Source organism: Falco rusticolus, chromosome 15 (assembly GCF_015220075.1).
Source record: "Falco rusticolus isolate bFalRus1 chromosome 15, bFalRus1.pri, whole genome shotgun sequence".
Classification (NCBI taxonomy): Eukaryota; Metazoa; Chordata; class Aves; order Falconiformes; family Falconidae; genus Falco; species Falco rusticolus.
In genome coordinates, this window is record NC_051201.1 from 7351203 (window position 1) to 7370061 (window position 18859).

General features: G+C 44.0%; 1 protein-coding gene across 1 annotated transcript in view; it reads right to left on the reverse strand.

Moving 5' to 3' along the window:
* VAT1L (vesicle amine transport 1 like) overlaps window positions 1-17069 on the reverse strand; it is a 64057-nt gene extending 46988 nt beyond the window's left edge. The window contains exons 1-3 of the mRNA XM_037409455.1: window positions 16680-17069; window positions 10090-10219; window positions 5902-6117 (exon numbers count right to left, since the gene is read on the reverse strand). Of these exons, the coding sequence (XP_037265352.1) occupies window positions 5902-6117; window positions 10090-10219; window positions 16680-16909 (576 nt within the window). The 5' untranslated portion in view covers window positions 16910-17069. The remainder of the gene's footprint in view (window positions 1-5901; window positions 6118-10089; window positions 10220-16679) is intronic.
* Window positions 17070-18859: the final 1790 nt, after the last annotated feature.

The window sequence follows — 18859 nt, forward strand, 5'->3', positions numbered from 1 at the left end:
GAGCATCCAAGGAAGAGTTATGCACTGCTTGTCTGTGACGTGATTCAGCAGACGACTGGGGAAAGGACATGTCCTGTGGGGAGTGCAGGGCTGCAAGAGGCAAAAAGAAAAAGGCCTTCAGAGACTGCAGCCTGCTCTGGTCAGGGAAATTGCTTTTCGTGTATGGCTCGCCAGGCTTTTGTGTTTGATTAACAGATTATGCTCTGAGGCAGTGTCTGGAAATAGACTGAGGCATGGCACAGGGACTCTCCTGAGCTGCTGAAGGAGCACGTCCACGGCTTTAGAGGCATTCAGCGGCACAGGGCAGCTCAGCGTCAACACACCCTGTCTGGCTTTAAGCGAGATAGCCTGGGTACTTAAAGCAGCCCAGGCTTGGTTACACAGAGCTCTGTGTGAGCTGATTTATTCCCTTCCTTGGCTGCTAGAGATGAAATAAGAGGAAAGCACTTCATCAAACGCAAGAACGGCTATGAACTGCTAATACAAAAATAGCAAGCGCAGTCCTGGGAGGTGCTGAGTGAAAATTTCAGTGAAGTGGGAAGTATTAATGACATTGTACAGTATGCCGGCCAGGGCCATCAAAGTGCAGAGTAAATTCTAATTACTCACATTCAGGAAGGACTGACTCAAACACAAGAGTGCTGTTTAATGTGCTCCTACCTGCTAGGTGCAGGCAGACCTAAATTCAGCCTACCCATACAATGTTTAAAAGGATCAGGGATGCTGTGAGACCTATTTTAAAAGGCTCTGGCTTTCATAGCAGCTTACTGCTGCTTTGCTGCCAACCAGCTCAGAGGCCAGGAAACAGGTATGTATCTGCTTGAACCAAGGTCTGTAGGACGACCAAGGAAACTGACAACTCACCTTACAAAAAAGGGTTACGAACAAACCAACCTGCTTTCAGTCTGAATAAACCAGGCCAAAGAGAGATTTGATTCTGAGCTTGTTTTAGCCATAAACACATACACATCACACCAAAAAGATGTGAAAGAAGTGCCCCAAGAGGAAAGAATAGCTAAGTTTAATCAATGGGCAACACTAGCAGAACAACAAAGATACATTAACTGGCCACAAACAAAGTCTGGAAACTGAGAAAGATTTCTCACTGAGCAAGACTAAGCAGAGAGAACGTGAAGAGATGAACACATAGGGTTTTTTGGGGGGAAGAAATCTGGTAATTCTCTTCAAAGGGTTCCTATATGCTGACTTGTGATAGCAGGTGACTAGATTTACTAAGGAGTGCCAGTTCTTTGTCACATAAAATATCGCTACTTCAGTGATTGCGTTTGGAACACATCCTCAAATATCTGCAATTCATGCAGGGGAGACACAATAAAAAAAAGAGCGTTCCTGCCAAGCAGTAACCAGTCCTGCCAGGATGACCCAAATCTGTTGCCAAGTCAGATTTACCCTTCAAATTCAGACATGAGAGCTGTATCTGTAACTTACTCCGCTTGCACTTCTTCCGCTGCTGAGCCTGAAAGGGAAGGTCAGATCACAGCTTCAGGACACCAATCGATGCTCCTGCACAAAAGGCAGCTTAATTTTCGCATCTCTAAGATTGAAATGCTGAAGAATTGGCTAATAACTCTGCCTTGCGTCTGAGGGGTTACGCGATGAAATTGCACAATCCTGGTAAATGACCCAAGTTTTGTGCTCTAAATATTCAGATAGGAAGTACATAAAGAGCAAACAAATAAGGACATGGGCATAATGGCTGTATCTCACACATATAAATCCCTGAAAGAATTAATTTTCCAGGTAGGTATCATAGAGAGAGAGACTGCATTTATTAAAGCTAGAAGAGGTGAGACAAAAGATTTTGCTCTTTTGGTTTTTTGGTGTTTGGGTTTGTTGGGTTTTTTGGTAATACAACAGTCCTGTATTTATACTAATTCAACCAATCCAGAATACAGTTTTCAAATTTACATTATAAAGTTGCTCTTAAAGTTATTACTTTCATACAAGCCTGTGCTGTGACACGCACTGAATGCACTGACTTAAACAGACTTCATGTTAAAGAACTAATTGCTGCATACAGCAGATCAGTCCCAGCAGGGTGCATGCTACTGTTCAGTTTTCTTGGTGTATTTTCTTCAGTTGCCACTTTGCTTCACTTAAAAAAAAAAAATTTAAAAAGGCGTGGGAGTATATTTGTGAAAGGAGCTACTCCATCATTGTCTTGCAGTCATTTCCAACATTACAGCATTTTACTGCTAAGACAGGCCAATATGTGTCCTACAGTAAGTCATATGTTCTTGCACACTTGTATTTCTGAGCATTAATTTTTATGCATGGATAACAGAAAGTTTTTGAAGTTCAGTGTTAGCTGACTTCCTCCTTACTTTAGCAATTGGTTCAGAAGGACACTTAAACATTTCTGTAGCTTTATGCATTTTAATTCTACTTGTATTACACAATTTTATCTTTTGTTAATTATCAAACTGCCCTGCCACTCAATCAAACTGGTCAAGCAGAAGTGTTAAGCGTCCTGCCAAACAGAGGCCTGAAAGGGAGCGTGTAACAACCACTGTCTTGTTAGATCTTGGTCAGTAGCGGCTTGAGCAATGATAACAGAATCTCAGGGCAGAGTATTAATTTCTCATCAAAGTCTGACTGAATCATGTAACGCAGCTGTGAGCCTGTACCACGCTTTCCTAGAAGGCCCCTAAAATTTCTCCAGCCTGCTTCACTGTCCAGGTGAGAGCTGAGAGTCAGTCTCTCAACTGCCCACCCCTACCTCAAGAGCAAAAGAGGAAAACCAACCCAACCCCAAAGCAGTCCTCTTTCCAAACAATCGAGATCAACAAGCCAGCCCCAGGAAACAAAAGCAAATACAACCTTTCCTTTCAACCCCCCCTTCTAACACTGCAGCAGCGCCTCCTCTTCAGATGGAAGGCTGCAATATACCAACAGTGTCAGCAGCAGCACAGTTTGTGAGTGTCCACCTCTCTCCTCCTGGTTGAGGTGCTTCTTTACAACCAGCCACACTTCCTACCGTGAACAGGGAAGACTGCACGGTGCCCTGACCTTTCAGCTGAGTGGGTGGCAGGGAGTGTGCTCATTTGGTATATGGAACAGGATTCAAGTGTCTGTTACAGACAGGTACACGAGACTTTTTTTCAAGATATCTTGGTGCATTTCCTTTTTTTCCTACATCATCTTCTGATGTCCCCTGGAACTTCTGGAAATAAACAAATTGACTTACCTAAAGCATCCTGTCAGACATTAAGGGATACCTTCATCTACCGATCATACCCCAGGCACAGAGGGGAAGACAACTGCTATGGTTACCTCACTACCAAAATATCTATAAACAAAAATAAGGCCGCATAAATAAACTGTCAATACATAAGTAGAGGTCCCGGAGAATTTTCCCTGTTTCCATTTATTGAAAAAGCTGCAAGATCCTCCTGAAGGAGACTGGGGAGCCAGAACAAAGAACGTCACAAACATTTATGAAGCAACAAGCTCTTTTTCAATAAACTGCCTGAAGCAGCTAAAATAATGATCTTGCATAATGAGAAAGGAACAATTACAAACTTCTAGTCCCACAGGGAGCCTATTGTCTCATTAAAGTGCTCTGGAATTTCTATGACATTTAGAAACAAACTGGACAGGTTTCCCAGTTGCTGAAAGTGGGAATGGTTGTTGTATCTATTAAAGCAACAGCACAAAAAATACCTCTTCCCATACCAGTTCTAACGCCAGTTTTCTGGTTTATTAACCAAGAACCTTGTGAAAATGATTTGTTTGATTGTGGCTGTTAAATTTTTCAAAGAATTAACAGACACTATTAGAGTGGTTTAAAGGGTAACACAAATCCCTCTGAAATCTTTATGTCTAGTTAGCAGAAAGGAAAAAATTCCATGCACCTCCAGTGATATTTCACCTGTAAGACCTATCAAGCAATGGGAAAAGACTTTCCTTCCCAGTTCTAGCTATACATGCTCTTCCCTTACAAGCAACAACAGGCTGCATGCGGCACTCTCCCCTGTGACACAGCAACAAGCTCCTGTCCTGCAGGCCAGCCAGCCCCGTCTCACTCCTAGGTACGGTCTTGTCCTGTATCACATACAGACCTTCATCAGTTTTTGGCCAACCTGACTGTTCTGCCTGCATCTCTGGTCCTTCCCTTGGAAATTCTGTTTTACTTAATTACTTAGCAGGTGATGGATCTGGTGTCTCCTTGCTCCCCTCAGAGAAGATCCACAAGCAGCCACAGCAGAGAACCAGTCAAAAACTGCTCACTGACCATCTGCAATAAAAGAGAGTAAGCCAGCAGCTCCTTACAGGAACAGCCCAGCACAGAGGTTGGGCACTAGTGAGGAAGACTACCTAAGAGTTGGTAGAGCATTAACAGTGCTTCAGGAAGAGAAGAAAGAAATAACAGAGGCAAGTGAGGTTAGAAATAGGAAGGGAAAAAGGAATAAAGACATTTAGCAAGAACACTTAACAAGGAAGATGAGTTAACTTTCTCTAGATACACGCATCCGTGCAGGGATTGCAGCTGGGCGTTTCGCTCATTCTGTGTGCTCAGCCTGGGTCCGTATAGTGTCAGCTGGGCAAATGGCTTTATAGCTAAAGCTGAGCCTTCAATTCCTGCAGAATACACAGTCCCCCTGAATGTGTGGTCTCATGTTGCTTTTACAGTCCTAAATTCCACATGAAAAGATTTAATATTAAAGAACAATAAAGTCAGCCATAACGCTCTAGGTTGTACTGTGTCAAAGCATAATACGATTATAAATTCCATTCATTTACGGAAGTATTCCAAGAGGACCATTTACTGCAAGTAGGATTATCGTTAGCTAAAAATACTTTGTACAGGGAACCCATGAATTTATTCCTCTGATTACAGCCTTCTTTTATATGAGAACCTGAAAGAAGTTCTAAGGGCACAGAATTAGGGATAAGGTGTTTGGCGCTGCCCACCAGACCTCAGCAGACAACAGAATATTAATTTAGCATAAATAAGGCACCGCAGGAAAACAGAAGAGGTACTCCAATTCGAAAGGCTGAGATCTGCTAATGTTCTCAGGTTGTAAAATCTGTCTTACGGAAAAAGACTGCATAATTTCAAATGTAAACAAACAACCCTGTCAGCATCTTAATATTTTGTACAAGCTTAAATATTTTCCAAAAGGAGAGAGATTTTCTTAAAAAGTCAGCATTTTCTTTTACCAGTTCCTTGAACCATCTTTTATTTCATTGTACACCCTGGTATTCCACTGAATTCGGCCTACTGTTGTTTTGCCCATGCAACACAATGCCTCCTTACTAATAATCCAAACTATGACACGCAGCAGCCACCACTAACTCTTAACTCAGCATTTGTATATTTTCCTCAGGGTTGGCATGATAATGCTTTTCCTTACTTTTAATCTCTCTACAAAAAAGAGGGAAAAAAAGAAGAAAAATATCTTTCACAGAGAAAGCATCACGCACACTTGCACGTGGTACCTGCAGGAGTATTCCAAGAGGGCCATTTACTGCAAGGGGGATTAGTTACCTACAAATAGCTCATGCAGCGAGTGCATTTATTTATTCCTTTCATTACAGCCTTCTTTTACACAGAAGAAGTACAAGATACATAAGTTCAGGAATGCAATGTTGGGAAAACACTTGGTCCTTGATCTCTGACAACCAATTAAGAGGGTTTTGGAGGAGTTTTGGGGTAGAGTTTATTGTCACAACGTTTTTATTTCACCAAAAGCTCCTGCCAAACATTCACATCAGCGTTTTGATGGGGAAACAGACGCAGTTCCTCCCACTGCAATGCTAATACAGGGAAGTCTGATATCAAATCAAACTGCAAGGTCTGGCTCATTTCAGAAATCAAGATGCATCAGACTGCTTCAGTTACTTGGTGACAGGAAAGTAAGTAAAGTTCCAACTTACCACCCCACCTCCTGCTGAGTGAACCAGCACAGACATGCCTTCTCTTAGGTTAGCAACTTCAAAGAGCATCATGTAGGCAGTTACAAAGTTCATGGGAAACGCAGCAGCCTCAGAAAAACTCATGTCATCTGGGATCTTGTAGACAAATTCTACTGGGGTACATACTACTTCAGCCCATGCGTTGTAGTTTACAAAAGCCATGACTCTGTCTCCAATCTACAAAGAAAGAAGAAAACAACGTTGAGGATACGGCTGCAGTTGAGACTGGAGAGAGCAACTTGTAAGACCTGAAACTCTCCTGTTCAAGCTGTGGGTCACTGACTGACTGTGAAGATACCAGTGCTCCACATCTTTGGCAAAACAGCAGTTAAGCTGCTCAGCTCTGGGCTTTTACCATTTTTTTATTGTATTTGTTTAAGAAGTTCAATTTAACAAAAATACCCGAAGTTAAAGCCACCTCTTCTTTTTTGCTACACTGTGATGGAGCAGTCTTCTACCATCATTAATACAGATCACCTTTTGCTAGCAGAGCTCCTAAATAAAAAATGAGGCTGTAAGCAGTGAAAACAGCACTCTTACTGATAACAAGGAAATTTGCTTACACAAGAAAAAAAAAAAAGGAAAAAATATTATAATGATATTGATGAGACGCATGGAATAAAATCACATCTAAAATAATTTTCACTTTGCTTTCTCAGTCTTCACACTAATCAGAGATACTTTTCCTCTCTGTGGATTGAGAAGGGGAGGCCTTGTACTCTGGTAGATAGAACACGTGAAAGGGTTCAGAAACCACTCATTTAGAAGATAAAACCATCCGTATACACTCTCTGTTTTTATTTTCTTAGTAACTGATTCTACCAATACATTTCTGTGATTGGAATTTCTACAGCCACATGTCAGAGCAGAATTTGATCATGCAACTTCGTATCATCCACCTTAAACATAAAAAATATACCTCTGGATTCCGAGGCACTACTAAGCCTACAAAATAAACCTGTGAGGATCTGAAGAGGCAGTGAAATACTCTCTTTGAATGCAACGTTTCTTTACTCAATTTCTAAAATATACAGCAGTAATGAGTATTTCACTATGGAAAAATGAAGATTTTACGTTAATATTAGATACAATCAGCTGCTTCTAGGAACCTTTTGGAGGTCCAGGCACACCAAATTCACATGTTTGTATAATGGCCTTCATCGCAGCCTCAGATTCTTAAAGTGGAGATAGTGACTCCCCACAGATGGGCAAGAATAATAACAAGGCAGCTGGAGCTCCAAAGCTGCTGCGGGGGTACAACCAGACTTGGAAAGCAACTCTCTCATAGAAGTAGAAATTGGCCTGTGAGCAAACATTTGGCCAGTGTATATTAAACCCTTCACGGGCATGGCTCTTAAAAACTCTTGATAATGGCCTGTCACCAGCAGCACCTTTTCCCTCATCTTAGACCTCTCTGCCTTTCTGTAATACACCAAGAGAAGCAGCACCGTTACCCACTAAAGGATGGTGTCACAGTACAGTAATAAGGTAGGAACAGCGTCAAACTTCAGGTCTTGACGTTTTAACTAAAACAGCAGCTGTCCCTCTAAAATACCTTTGTGCATCTGCCTGATATTCACTATCTTACATTCTACTAATGCCCGCTAATCCTTTAGAAATACTACATGTTGTGCTTGGACTAGTTCAATGATATTCCACAGCAATGGAGTAAAGCACAACACTTTTACCTTCAGGCAAACGTTTATAGCACAAGCACATTTTGGTCTCCCGAGTACTTGTCATCACTTTGGCACTGGGATATCACGGGTTTGCTAAAAGCTAGGGTGCTGCTGACAGTTCTGAAGGGTTTGTCTCTTTGCGAATGAGGATGCTTAAACAGAACTGTCATTCCAATTTCACCAAGATGACTCCTCCTTTTGAAAAACACATTCAAATTAACAATGCCTCACTGGTAACCGCTCTGTGGTTCCCTTTTGCTGTTAGAGAAGCACCTAAAATCTAGTCTGCTAGGATTAACTAGTGAAGATGTTAATATGGCCTATATCCTTGCAAACAAGCATAAATGATTACCAAAATGAATGCAGAGAAGTCCCTTTTGTTGAGACTTTCAATCCCAAGGGATTTTTTAGCAATAATAAATTCCATATTTTACCACAAACACTATAAAGAGCTTGGCCATCATGTCAGATTAGGCCTTAGCTCCTGAGAAACATCCCCATAACTAGAAAGATCAGGCCTGATACATCTCAGCTCAGCAGAAATCAGCTTTTTATTTTAATGGAGAAGGAATAGGTATTACACCATTACTCCATAAAAAAAAGGCTTTCCTTCAACATAAAATCTGTTCTTACACATTGCTGTCAAAGTGGACTGCCATTCAGTGCTGTCACTTGTCATACAGTAATGCAATCACAGCAAATTAAGATGATAAATGGCTGGCAGTATCAGGTAGTACAGACTAAGGGTCTGTAAGACACGTTTTTCCAAAGCATGAAATACCCACAACTTTAACGTGGCTCGAACTGGGACTGATCTACAGAGGGAAAGAAGGTCAGAAGATGCACGGTGTGTTCTTTGCCATTCCTATGGACAGTGATAACAGCATCTGTCAAGGAGACCACAGGCAGGCATCTGGCATGCTCCTATTCTGTGCAAGAAATCCATACAGAAACCGACAAAACATTCTTCCGTCTTCCCCATGGCACATTCTCTCATTAATGGGTTCAGACAGCAGTTATTCTGAGTGTCAACTCTTCTTCGAGATCACTCAAACACTGCCACAGCTATGCAGATTATATGCAAAAAATTAAATACCATGGCTTATTTCAATTTCAGGGAGTAGACCAGACACAAACACGTTCTATAATCAGAACAAAGATAAAACTTTAAAAGAGACACAGTATATTCAGCCAGGTGCAATGTTATTCCAACAAGCACCATATGCTGTAGCCTCATGATGCCCTTCAAAAGTAGCAAGAACTTTTACACTGAGAATGCTGATCTAGAGCAGAGTCTTTCAATGCCCGTTTCATAGAATATTCTTTGATACGGAGCCTAACTGTAAACCACAGATACTAGAGTGGAACAACTGAAGCAGAGATTTCCAGACAGCAAAGTTATTTTCAGTTACTGTTTGTCAGAAAAAAACATTGGAAGATTTTGACTTGTTTCAAGGCAGATATGGGGCAGGAGGAGGTAAGTAGAGAAGTATCCTAAGAAAATCTCATCACTGAGACCCTACTAGAAGCTAAATTGACCATTATCTTCACTCAACTGAGAAATTTTACAGCTCTTCTAGAAGAAGCAAAATGTTACCTTTAAATAAACATATTTTAGGTAATTGCCTTCTTAAGATCAAGATACAGTAAGAATTCAAAAAATGTAATTACTTGGTGACATGACTGACTCAGCTAAGATAGGATTGACATGCATTAATGCAGTTTTTATTTCAAAATTTTCCCATCTACTTAGGAAATAAAGTGCAACATTGGAGGGAATACAGATGTTTAACATCAATAATGGAATAGGAGATAGGACAGAATGCTGTTTATATCTAGTAAGAGATACCACAGAGTACATAATACTAATTCTAACCAGTTAAGAAAGCTTTATTATATACATTAACTATTTGCCATTTATCACTATTCTGTTAGGTAAAATAGAACCTTTCCCCGAGCGATCAGCGTTATATACCCAGAACCAGGGTCCCAATTTTATCTGCGTCTCATGAATACACATGGTTGTAAGAAACAATGCTTATTGTAGATGGGGGTCTCATTAACTCAAAGTCAAAAACTGGAAATAGAATCAGCAGCACATGGGCTTTGAGGAACAGAGCAACAATGGCAGCAAACATGGCCAAGAAAAGAAACTTAACAAGTTAATTCAATTTGTTTTACTTTCTTAAAGCACATCAGTCATGATTTCCAGTTCCTATTTAGCCATCAGGATATGCACATGGCACAAGCGGCTTTTCAGGAAGGATTTGAAGGAGACAACAGTGGTAGCTTTAGAAACTAATTTAAAGGTCATTCTCATGCTTGGGAAGCAGCAAGGAAATATTGCCCTTTCAAATCTCAACAGGGTTGTGAAGGCTGCTGTTGCTGGCAGACCAGAAGGGATTAGGGACAATGTACTCAGTGAACTGGTGATTGCATAGTCTTGCTCTGAAAATAAAGAAAATATTACCTCAAATCCTTTCACGCTATCTCCAAGAGCTTCTACAATTCCAGAGCATTCAAATCCAGGAACAAGTGGCGTCTTAGGAGGGTTGTCGATATTCCCCTGTCGCACCATCAAATCAATAAAGTTCAAACCACTGCAAGACACAGCAAAAAAATAAAATCAAGACTATTACCATAGATCAAAGCAGAGGAGGAAAACTTGACCTGAGTGATGGGAAAGCCAGAAAACTTTCAGGGCAGCATTAAAAAACTGGACTCTACATCATATGAGGGACCCAGCAGACATTCACACTCCTCATGCGTGGAACGGACTGACTACGCTGTGCTGTACTGGCCTCGGGCAGAAGAGTACACGTGCAAGACAAGCACATCTGTTATTAGCCCCAAAGCTTACAAGCCTGTTTAGAAGTCACACATAGGAATTCACAAAGGGCATTTCAAAATTCAGCACAGTGAAACATTATGATTACTACACATGCAGCACTAGCTGGCAAGTAAACCCAGTTCCATTTCAGAAGAACACACCAAACCTCAGACGTTACAGATGTCCTAGGCCAAGAACAACCTGATGGAACTGCCCTACCTCTGATGTGACTCCAGGAACGAATCTTGTATTCATCCCAGGAGGGAGTCCAACCTTTGACATGAACTTATTAAGTATCAGATAGGCTGTTGCTTTAGAACTCTTCCTCCTGGATCACTTCTGTACACTTTTGCAAAGGTTAATTAGGTCTTTGGAGCCCTCAGTGTTGCTGGTCAATAAAAAAAAATTCAGGCCTTCCCCTGTAGTCTCAGTTTTGAAAAACTCTTGAAGCATCTTTCCTTTTATCTTTCACCTGCTATCCAATTCTATTAAGTAAAATTTTGTGAGTTTCTAGGCAGCCACAAGAAAAAAAACCCAAAAAGCAACCAAAAAAGGTACCATTTATCTACTATGTGTGTATACTGACTACTGGCACAAATGCCATACACAGTTAAAACTTCTAAAACACCTAAATAGCTAAAATATACTTCAGCATTAATCCATTTTTCCAAAACACAGCCCTGGATCTGTTAGCCAAAACTGCTCCATAACTAACTCCCCTGACTCTATGACAGCAAGCCCTACTCATGCGTATGATATCAGCAACTCCTTGGGTGCATAAAATTACTGATGTGCACAAGTACTTGTAAGATGGAGCGGAGCTTTAGTCAGATACCAGTCAAGACACAAACAGATTGAACAGACCCAACAAACAAGACAGAGTAGACATGCAGTGTAAGCACAAAGACAAGACAGCATTCATGAGACGCAGGTCTTGGGGGGGGGGGGGGGGTAAAAAAAAAAAAAAAAAAGGAAAACCCACCAAATGTAATTATTTGTAATTGTGGTGGAGGGTTTAAGAGCAACCTGAATCCCCAACTGTTAGCTCTGTAGAAGCAAGATTATAATCATTTTTTGAAATCATGACTTTGACAATCTAGCTTGATACACTCAGGATAAAAAATTATTATTATTATTATTATTAATAATAATAATAATAATAATAATAATAATAAATCCAACCAAAAAATTCCCAACATGCTCATATGCAAAGCTCATAATGTTAACCATACATAAGGTTAGCAGGGGCTTAGCACAATTAAGCTGGGAGCTTTCAGATGATTTTGGAAAGGCCACTTCTTATCCAGTGGCTCAGTCCACCTCCTACATCACCACTGTTGATAATGAAAGAGAATAATGTTGATAATGAAAGAGAAATTCCAATGCCTGGAAGGCACTTATTTGGGGGCAAAAAACCCAACAAAACAAACAAACATAAAAACACCAAAACCAAAACACACCGCAAAACCAAAACCACCACAACATAACTGGTGGCAAGCACTATCTGTGTACATTAACTTCGGTGATGATCTTTCGAATACATCTTTCCATACTGTGGACATTTTACAAAAAGCTAATTTTCTACACGCTTGCAAGAAAGGGCAGCTGGAGGCAGAACTGTGATGCAGAAACCTATGTAGGAACATGCACCATGATGTCATAGCAAGGAGGCAACAAGGGATGGATGGATATGGCAAAGGCCATAGCTATCTGATAATGACATAAGATTACAAATACATTATTGCAGCTCTTTCAAGAGACATTCATTCTTACAAAATAACTTGTTAGTTTTTGAAAGGGCAAATACTCAGTTTTGCGTCTAACAACATATAAACAAAGGCAGCAATATCAAGTAAAACAGAGTTCATCTCTATTACAAAGAACTTGCAAGACTTGATACCGGAACAGGTGTGATAAGGAAAGAAAAAGGTATTACATACCTTGTGTATTTAAGTCACATGTTTTTATCATTTTATTGATATGTTATTATATATTGATAGAATATATATTAGATACAAAGAAAATACTGATATTATATATATATACTAGCCAGAACATAGAGTGTTGATCAGCATTGCTAATCACTTTCCAGAGAGTTTCTTCATTTCATCTTTAGTCTCTTATACGTATACATGTTGTCACACCCCTGTTACTGATCTCAAACGTGCATTTGTCCCACTCTTCACTTTCAAATAAGGGCAGAAATAAGTTGTTTTATTTTGTCTGCCAAATTTGACCAACCCTTATCAACACCCATAGACCTGAAAGCACAATTAAGCTGTATGGTAAAACCAGCAATTTTTTTTTTCTTTCAATGACCTGGAGAGCCCAAAGATGAATGGCTGGTTTAGTAACTACCTCCAAGACACCCAATCTTACCAAGTCCTTCACTGAGATTCAACCTACAGCATACACAGAAAAAGGAAAGCCTAGCTTTCCTTATTTCTAGCTGCACAGAACGACACAAGAAAATGTGTCTCATGAGGAGTGATGGTTTTAGAAAAGAAGTACAATTCATTTCTTGTACTGGGTACAGACCAGCATAGCCTGTTCTGGTGTGCGGCAAGAGAAAGTGACTTCTGAACTTTACGTAAGGGCATGTGCAGAGGGAGAAGTGTAAATGCAAAGGGATCCTGCGGCAAAAAGTGCACAATTTCTCGCAGTCTGTGTTTTTAATCCTAAATCAAGAGCTGGATGCAGATGAAGACAGGGAAGGATATGAATTACCAAGATCAATACATTGACATAGGGGTTCTGCAAGAACCATTCTGTGAAAGAGCAGGGATATTGGTGTGAACCACATGGACTATGTTACCTGTGTATAACTGGAGGCAGAGATTATCAAACATAGAAGTACCTCTGAATTTAACTTTCTAAGTCTGCAATGCTCTGCCTTTCCACCAATTTTGAGGATCTTGAATACTATTTTCTGTACTTATGGTTTAGCTTTGCTGCACTTTATTTTTTTTTTTAACTGTGGAAAGTCCTGCAAATAGAAAGCTGTATTCCAGACCTCTTTCACCATCAGACATCAGCCTGGTTCTCCTTGCTCTGTCCCATGCACTCCAGGATGCTCAACACCTTCCACTGCAAAAGACCAAATCATGCAGGCCATCCTTCACACTTTCGTATGGAGAGGTGCTGCTTTTGACCCATCTTACTTATTTCATTGTAAGACTGCACTGAAGTTAATTACAGAAGTTCACAAAATACAACAGAGTGAATAAGAGGACCACTGAGTTTTACATTCTTAAAATCCTTCCCCTTACCCCTGGCCCGCCAAATTCCTGACAATCTCTAACAAAAAAAGGGGGGGTGGGGGTAGACAAAGGTTTAAAATGGTCAGATCCTACACTTTTTTCCCAGAAACACCCACAGTACATGAACAAGGCTGCCTTTAAGAACAAAACTGATACACCGTCCTCTACTCTGCTATACTTGGGATTTCTATGATTTGCTACCAGTTTTTCAAAGCACTGTTATCTCACAATCGGAGTCAGAAGGGTCACTTCTGCCTCATTCCTCATGACGCACACATATAGCGGCACAAAGAAGAAATAATCGTAACAGAGAAAAGAAAAATAAAGGGGGTAATTACAGGATACCATTCCTTACTCACACACCCTATCTGAAATACTTCTTTGGTTTGTTCTAGCTACTTGTCTAAACAAACACAGCAATTTCAACTGCTTTGTCATTATCAATCAAAAATTATTTCAGGAAATATGCTGAAGCTGTGACTCAACTTGGACATCGATGGCTGTTCCATTTCTTAGTCACTGAATGAGGCTAACACATGACTCATCTCAGCTGACACATTTTCAATTGGATCATTGATATTCCAGACCTTCAAAAGAATTATTCATCTGGCTTAGCACTAACAGCAACGTATCCTCCATCTCCTCCATTTATAGTACCATACTACAAAACATATGCATACAATTCAACAGGTGTATACATATGATTCAACTGGTTTCATCCCCCAGTAAATGCAGAGATTCCACAGAACTTGCACTTACTACTGATACCTACTATTTATCATGCGTGCACACGTTCTTAGATTATTTTTCTCCATCAACTTGTGGAGAAAAATAATCACCATCTATAATGATGGTCAACTGCAAAACTGTTTCAACTAAGAACATAATTTGACATCAATATGCCTTTCTAGAGCAGCCCATCTTTGGTGCGTTCAGCACCGCACGCATTAACATGTGCGTACTACACCGGGCAAAGCCAAGACATTTTTCTCACTCAGTCTCCCAGACTAGACCGCAAGTCCATCATCATCTTGATCAACCTTCCACACTTCCAGACTTGGGTCAAGAAGATCAGCAAATTGATTTTGCCTTCCTTGGAAGCGCACTTTGGTGCCCTGATCGCATTTCAGCCTTGTGGCCGTTTCCAGCCAGGAATGACGCGCAGATGCTACACAGCCTACAGGCTCCTCTGGCATGATGGGAAGCTTCCAAAACACACACAGTACTGTGCAACCTGGCAATAACTATGAAGCAGTTGAGTGGGTCTACTGATGTCAAACAGCAAGCATGCAACTTGCACAGTTCACTAGTGATAACGTAACCCTGGGAAGCAACTGTGGTTGTAGCAGAGCTGAGTATTTCTATTTTGCAGCCAAGTGTTCCTTCGCAGGTAACTTGCTATTTGTGATACTATTGTTTTGATGAAAGTGGAATTCACAGAGGTACTGGAGCATGCTGTAACCCCCTCAGACATTTAAAGGACTATGTCTGCATGCTCAGAACATTTTAAGTTTTGCATGTTAAACTTCTGTTAACTCAATAGCTGGGGAAAAAATCACTTAGAAAACAACACAGCCTATTCTCAAATGGAATTACAGCCCTGCTTGACAGAAAGATGAGCTATCTAACAGCTGCTATGCTACCGTTACTACTTCTATTCACCTAGCAAGGAATTTCTTGCATTATCCGTTGCGAATAGTAAAGAAAAAATAAAAAAAAAAACACAAATGAGAATGCAAAAAATCTCAGCCCTTCATTTATTAGTCTTTATTCAGACTGATGGATACCACCATTTTACCATGGGCAACGCCTTGTGAGGGGAGCAAAATACTCACACAGGTCACAAACCTTTACGATCCCCATTAAGCACAGGCCAGAAAGCCCAGTGTCTGAACAGGCCAAGATATTCAGCTGCACTAACCTACCAGAATATGCCAGGATCTGAGGTACATGCACTGGATAAATTGGTACAAACAAGCTCACTGTCCCATACCAGCATAGTTTTTAATGCAAGTTACTTCTAAAAGAAACAACTCGGCCTTCACCTTGGAAATTATCTTCTGGAAGCACCATGTTTTCACATAGCAGAAGAGGACAACAAAAGATAAATCGCTGCCTAGGCAAAACTGGTTAAGTCTTTGGTACACATCAACTTGTGCACTAAGATCCTAACGTTGCTTCTGTCACTTAAAAAAAAAAAATCCTATTTTCATGAAGGAACATGTGCACTGAGAACCAGCTATCTAGGAAGAACAGTCTGCTCCAATTATCTGGGGAAAAAAAAAATAAAATTAGCCTTCTAGGAAAGCTCGTTTTGGGATGCTACCAGATCGCTAGCCACTTGTCAGCCGGGCACAGGCATTAAGCACTAAGTTATCCTCAGCTTCAGCTCTGCTGGCACACCAGCTCCGGAGGAAAACGATCCCGACCGAAGTAAGTGATTCCCAGGAGGAAAATAACGGCCAGCACCAGAGGGGTAAGGGGCAGGTGCTGAGCAACACACACAGCCGGGCACCCGCATTTCTCGGGAAGCGCACACCACCCTGAGCCCTGCTGGCTCTTCCCCCCATTTCTCCCTGCCGGTACCGTGAACATCAACGACCTTTTTTTTAGTATTTTTTTTTCTTCACTGCTGCTGCCGCCAGCACGCCGCCCGCCCCGCACGGCTCCGCGGGGGCTCCGCGCCGCGCCCGGGGGCAGCGAGCGGCGGCGGCGGCCCGAGCGGGGCTCCCGCCGCGGGGGAAGCCACAAGTGAGGGAAGTTGGCGCAACGGCCGCCCGCCCCGGGGCTCGCCCCGCGCCCCGGCATCCCCCGCCCGCCGCCCCCGCGCCCTGCCGAGGCCCGGGGAGCCCCGCTGCGGGGAGAGGCGGCCGCGGCGGGGCAGCCCCCGGCCCCCGCCCGCCCGAGGGGGCCCCCGCCGCCCCGCCACCGCGCCCCGAGCGAGGGAGAGGGCGAGCGGCGATACTGGACCAGGCTTTGACGCGGATCTTCAGCTCCCCCTCCTGCGGCTCCGGCATGGCTTTCTTGGACACGCGGAGCTTGTTGAGCCCGCCGAAGGCGGACAGCACCACGGCTCTCATCTCCTTCGTGTCCCCAGCCCGCAGGCTGCCGGCGGCGCTGCCCTCGGCGCCTTCCTTGCCGCCCTCCTTCTCGATCATCTGCTCCGTCTCCTCCGCCCGCTGCGCTCCCTCCTTGGCCATGGCGGGGCTGCGGCGGCGCGGCTCCCGCCGGCTGCTCCTGTGCGAGGCGCGGTGCCGCCGTGTGGAATGGCCGCGGGCGCGGCGCGGAGCGGCACGGAGCGCTCGGCCCGCCCGCCGCAATGCACCGACTAGCGGCGCAGCGCCATCCGCCGCCCCGGCGCGGAGGGAGGCGGCCCCGCGGCGCCCCTCGCGGGTGCCCTGCCCGGGCCCGGCCGCGGCGCGGGAGGCGAGGGGCCGCCGGCGGCGTCGTGAGGGCGCGCCCGGGCCGCCGCCGCGCCGAAAATCGCACCTGTCGGCCGGGCGGGGCCGGCGCTCCCCGGAGGCGGCCTGGGGCGGCCCCGCGCCCGGCTGAGGGGCTGCCGAGGTGGGGCGCAGCCCCGCGCCTCAGGGCTGGGGCGGGCGGGAGCCGAGCGCCCGGGAGCCGGCGGCCGCGGCCTGCCCTTGCCCCCTCCCCACCGAGCGGGGACCGCGGCCGGCGGCGCTCCCCCCCGCGAGGCGAAGCTCAAAAATGCCCCCACCGACGCCCTGGTCTCACGCCCGGGGCACAGCCCGAAGCCCCCGGGCGGGCGGCTGGGCAAGCTGGGGCAGGGGAGAGGCTGCCAAACCAGGCCGGGCTCCCTCAGACGCCCCCATCCCTTCCGCGCCCCACCTAAGGGCATGGCTGCTTAAAGCTCCCTTCAGGTGACGACGCCTTGATCCCTGCTGGGGCCCCGGGGCACACCATCGCCCCTTCCCCGTCGTCCCGAAGCATTTCTCGGGCCAGCTGGGTGAACACCCCTAGCGCCAGGAAAACCACACAAGTGGCTGTTGCCTCACGCCTGACACACGCACCTGCAGGCAAGACCCGAGCCCGCAGCGCCGCTGTACAGCACATTTAAGCCTTTATACAACTGGTTTTCATCCTGGTGATGGATGCCGGTGTTTGCTGGTTTCTGCAGGGAGCTTACTCCTTTCGTGCGAGCTCAGGGTGTGCTGTAAGACATCCAGCAGCTGGAGCTTCCTGGGACCAGCCTGGTCTAGGGGGACCTAATGAGGCGCAGGCATCGGCCACTTAGAATCATACAATCACAGAATCATTTAGGTTGGAAAAGACCTTTGAGATCATCGGCTCCAACCGTTAGCCCAGGACTGCCAAGCCCATCACTAAACCGTGTCGCTAAGCACCGCAGCTATGTGTTTTTTAAACACCTCCAGGATGGTGATTCCACCACCTCCCAGGGCACGCAGCTGTGTTGGTGAGGGTGGGTGCCTGCAGCCTCACCTGTGACAGCTGAACGTGGATTTTGGGGGGATCACTAGTTGTGGTTCCACGGGTGTCTAAATTCTGCCTGCTGAGTTCAGTATGAGATGCCTTCAACAGTTTGTTGTCGGCCCCCTCGGTCTCAATAAATGCACTTCTTACATGCCTAAAATTTTGCGTGTAAATACATGGATTTATGGAGTTCCGAAATTCCTCGCAGCATGCTGCGTGTACAGTGAGTGTTGCTGCAGACCTCTTTGTGGATACAGTTCCCCCATCACCTTCCCGGCAGCAACTGAGTTCTTCTGAATAATTCTCAGGACCTTTCTGAGTCATGGTAGGGATTATCACCACCACCTCTTTGGGCTGTGGATTTGCTGCGGTCTGCGTTCCTTGATTTCACAATATGCTTTTACTTCATCTTGAGTTATGTATTCAGTGCGTTGTATTTAGACGAAGCAAAAAAACTTGGAAATGTTTTAGCTATAACAAGTAGTGAGCTAAAACATGTTCATTCGCGTTAACGAAGTGAGATGGTGGAGGAATGGACACAGTTTTCGTACTTCTTTGTACTTGGTATGTGACACTTTTTGGTTTATTCTGTCTAGTCTGTAAAAAGTTTGCAGACAAAGTATTTTTTAAAGCCCATTCCTGAGAATTTGTCATCTAAGCCTGTCATAATTGAAGCAGTAAACAAATACATGTTAGGA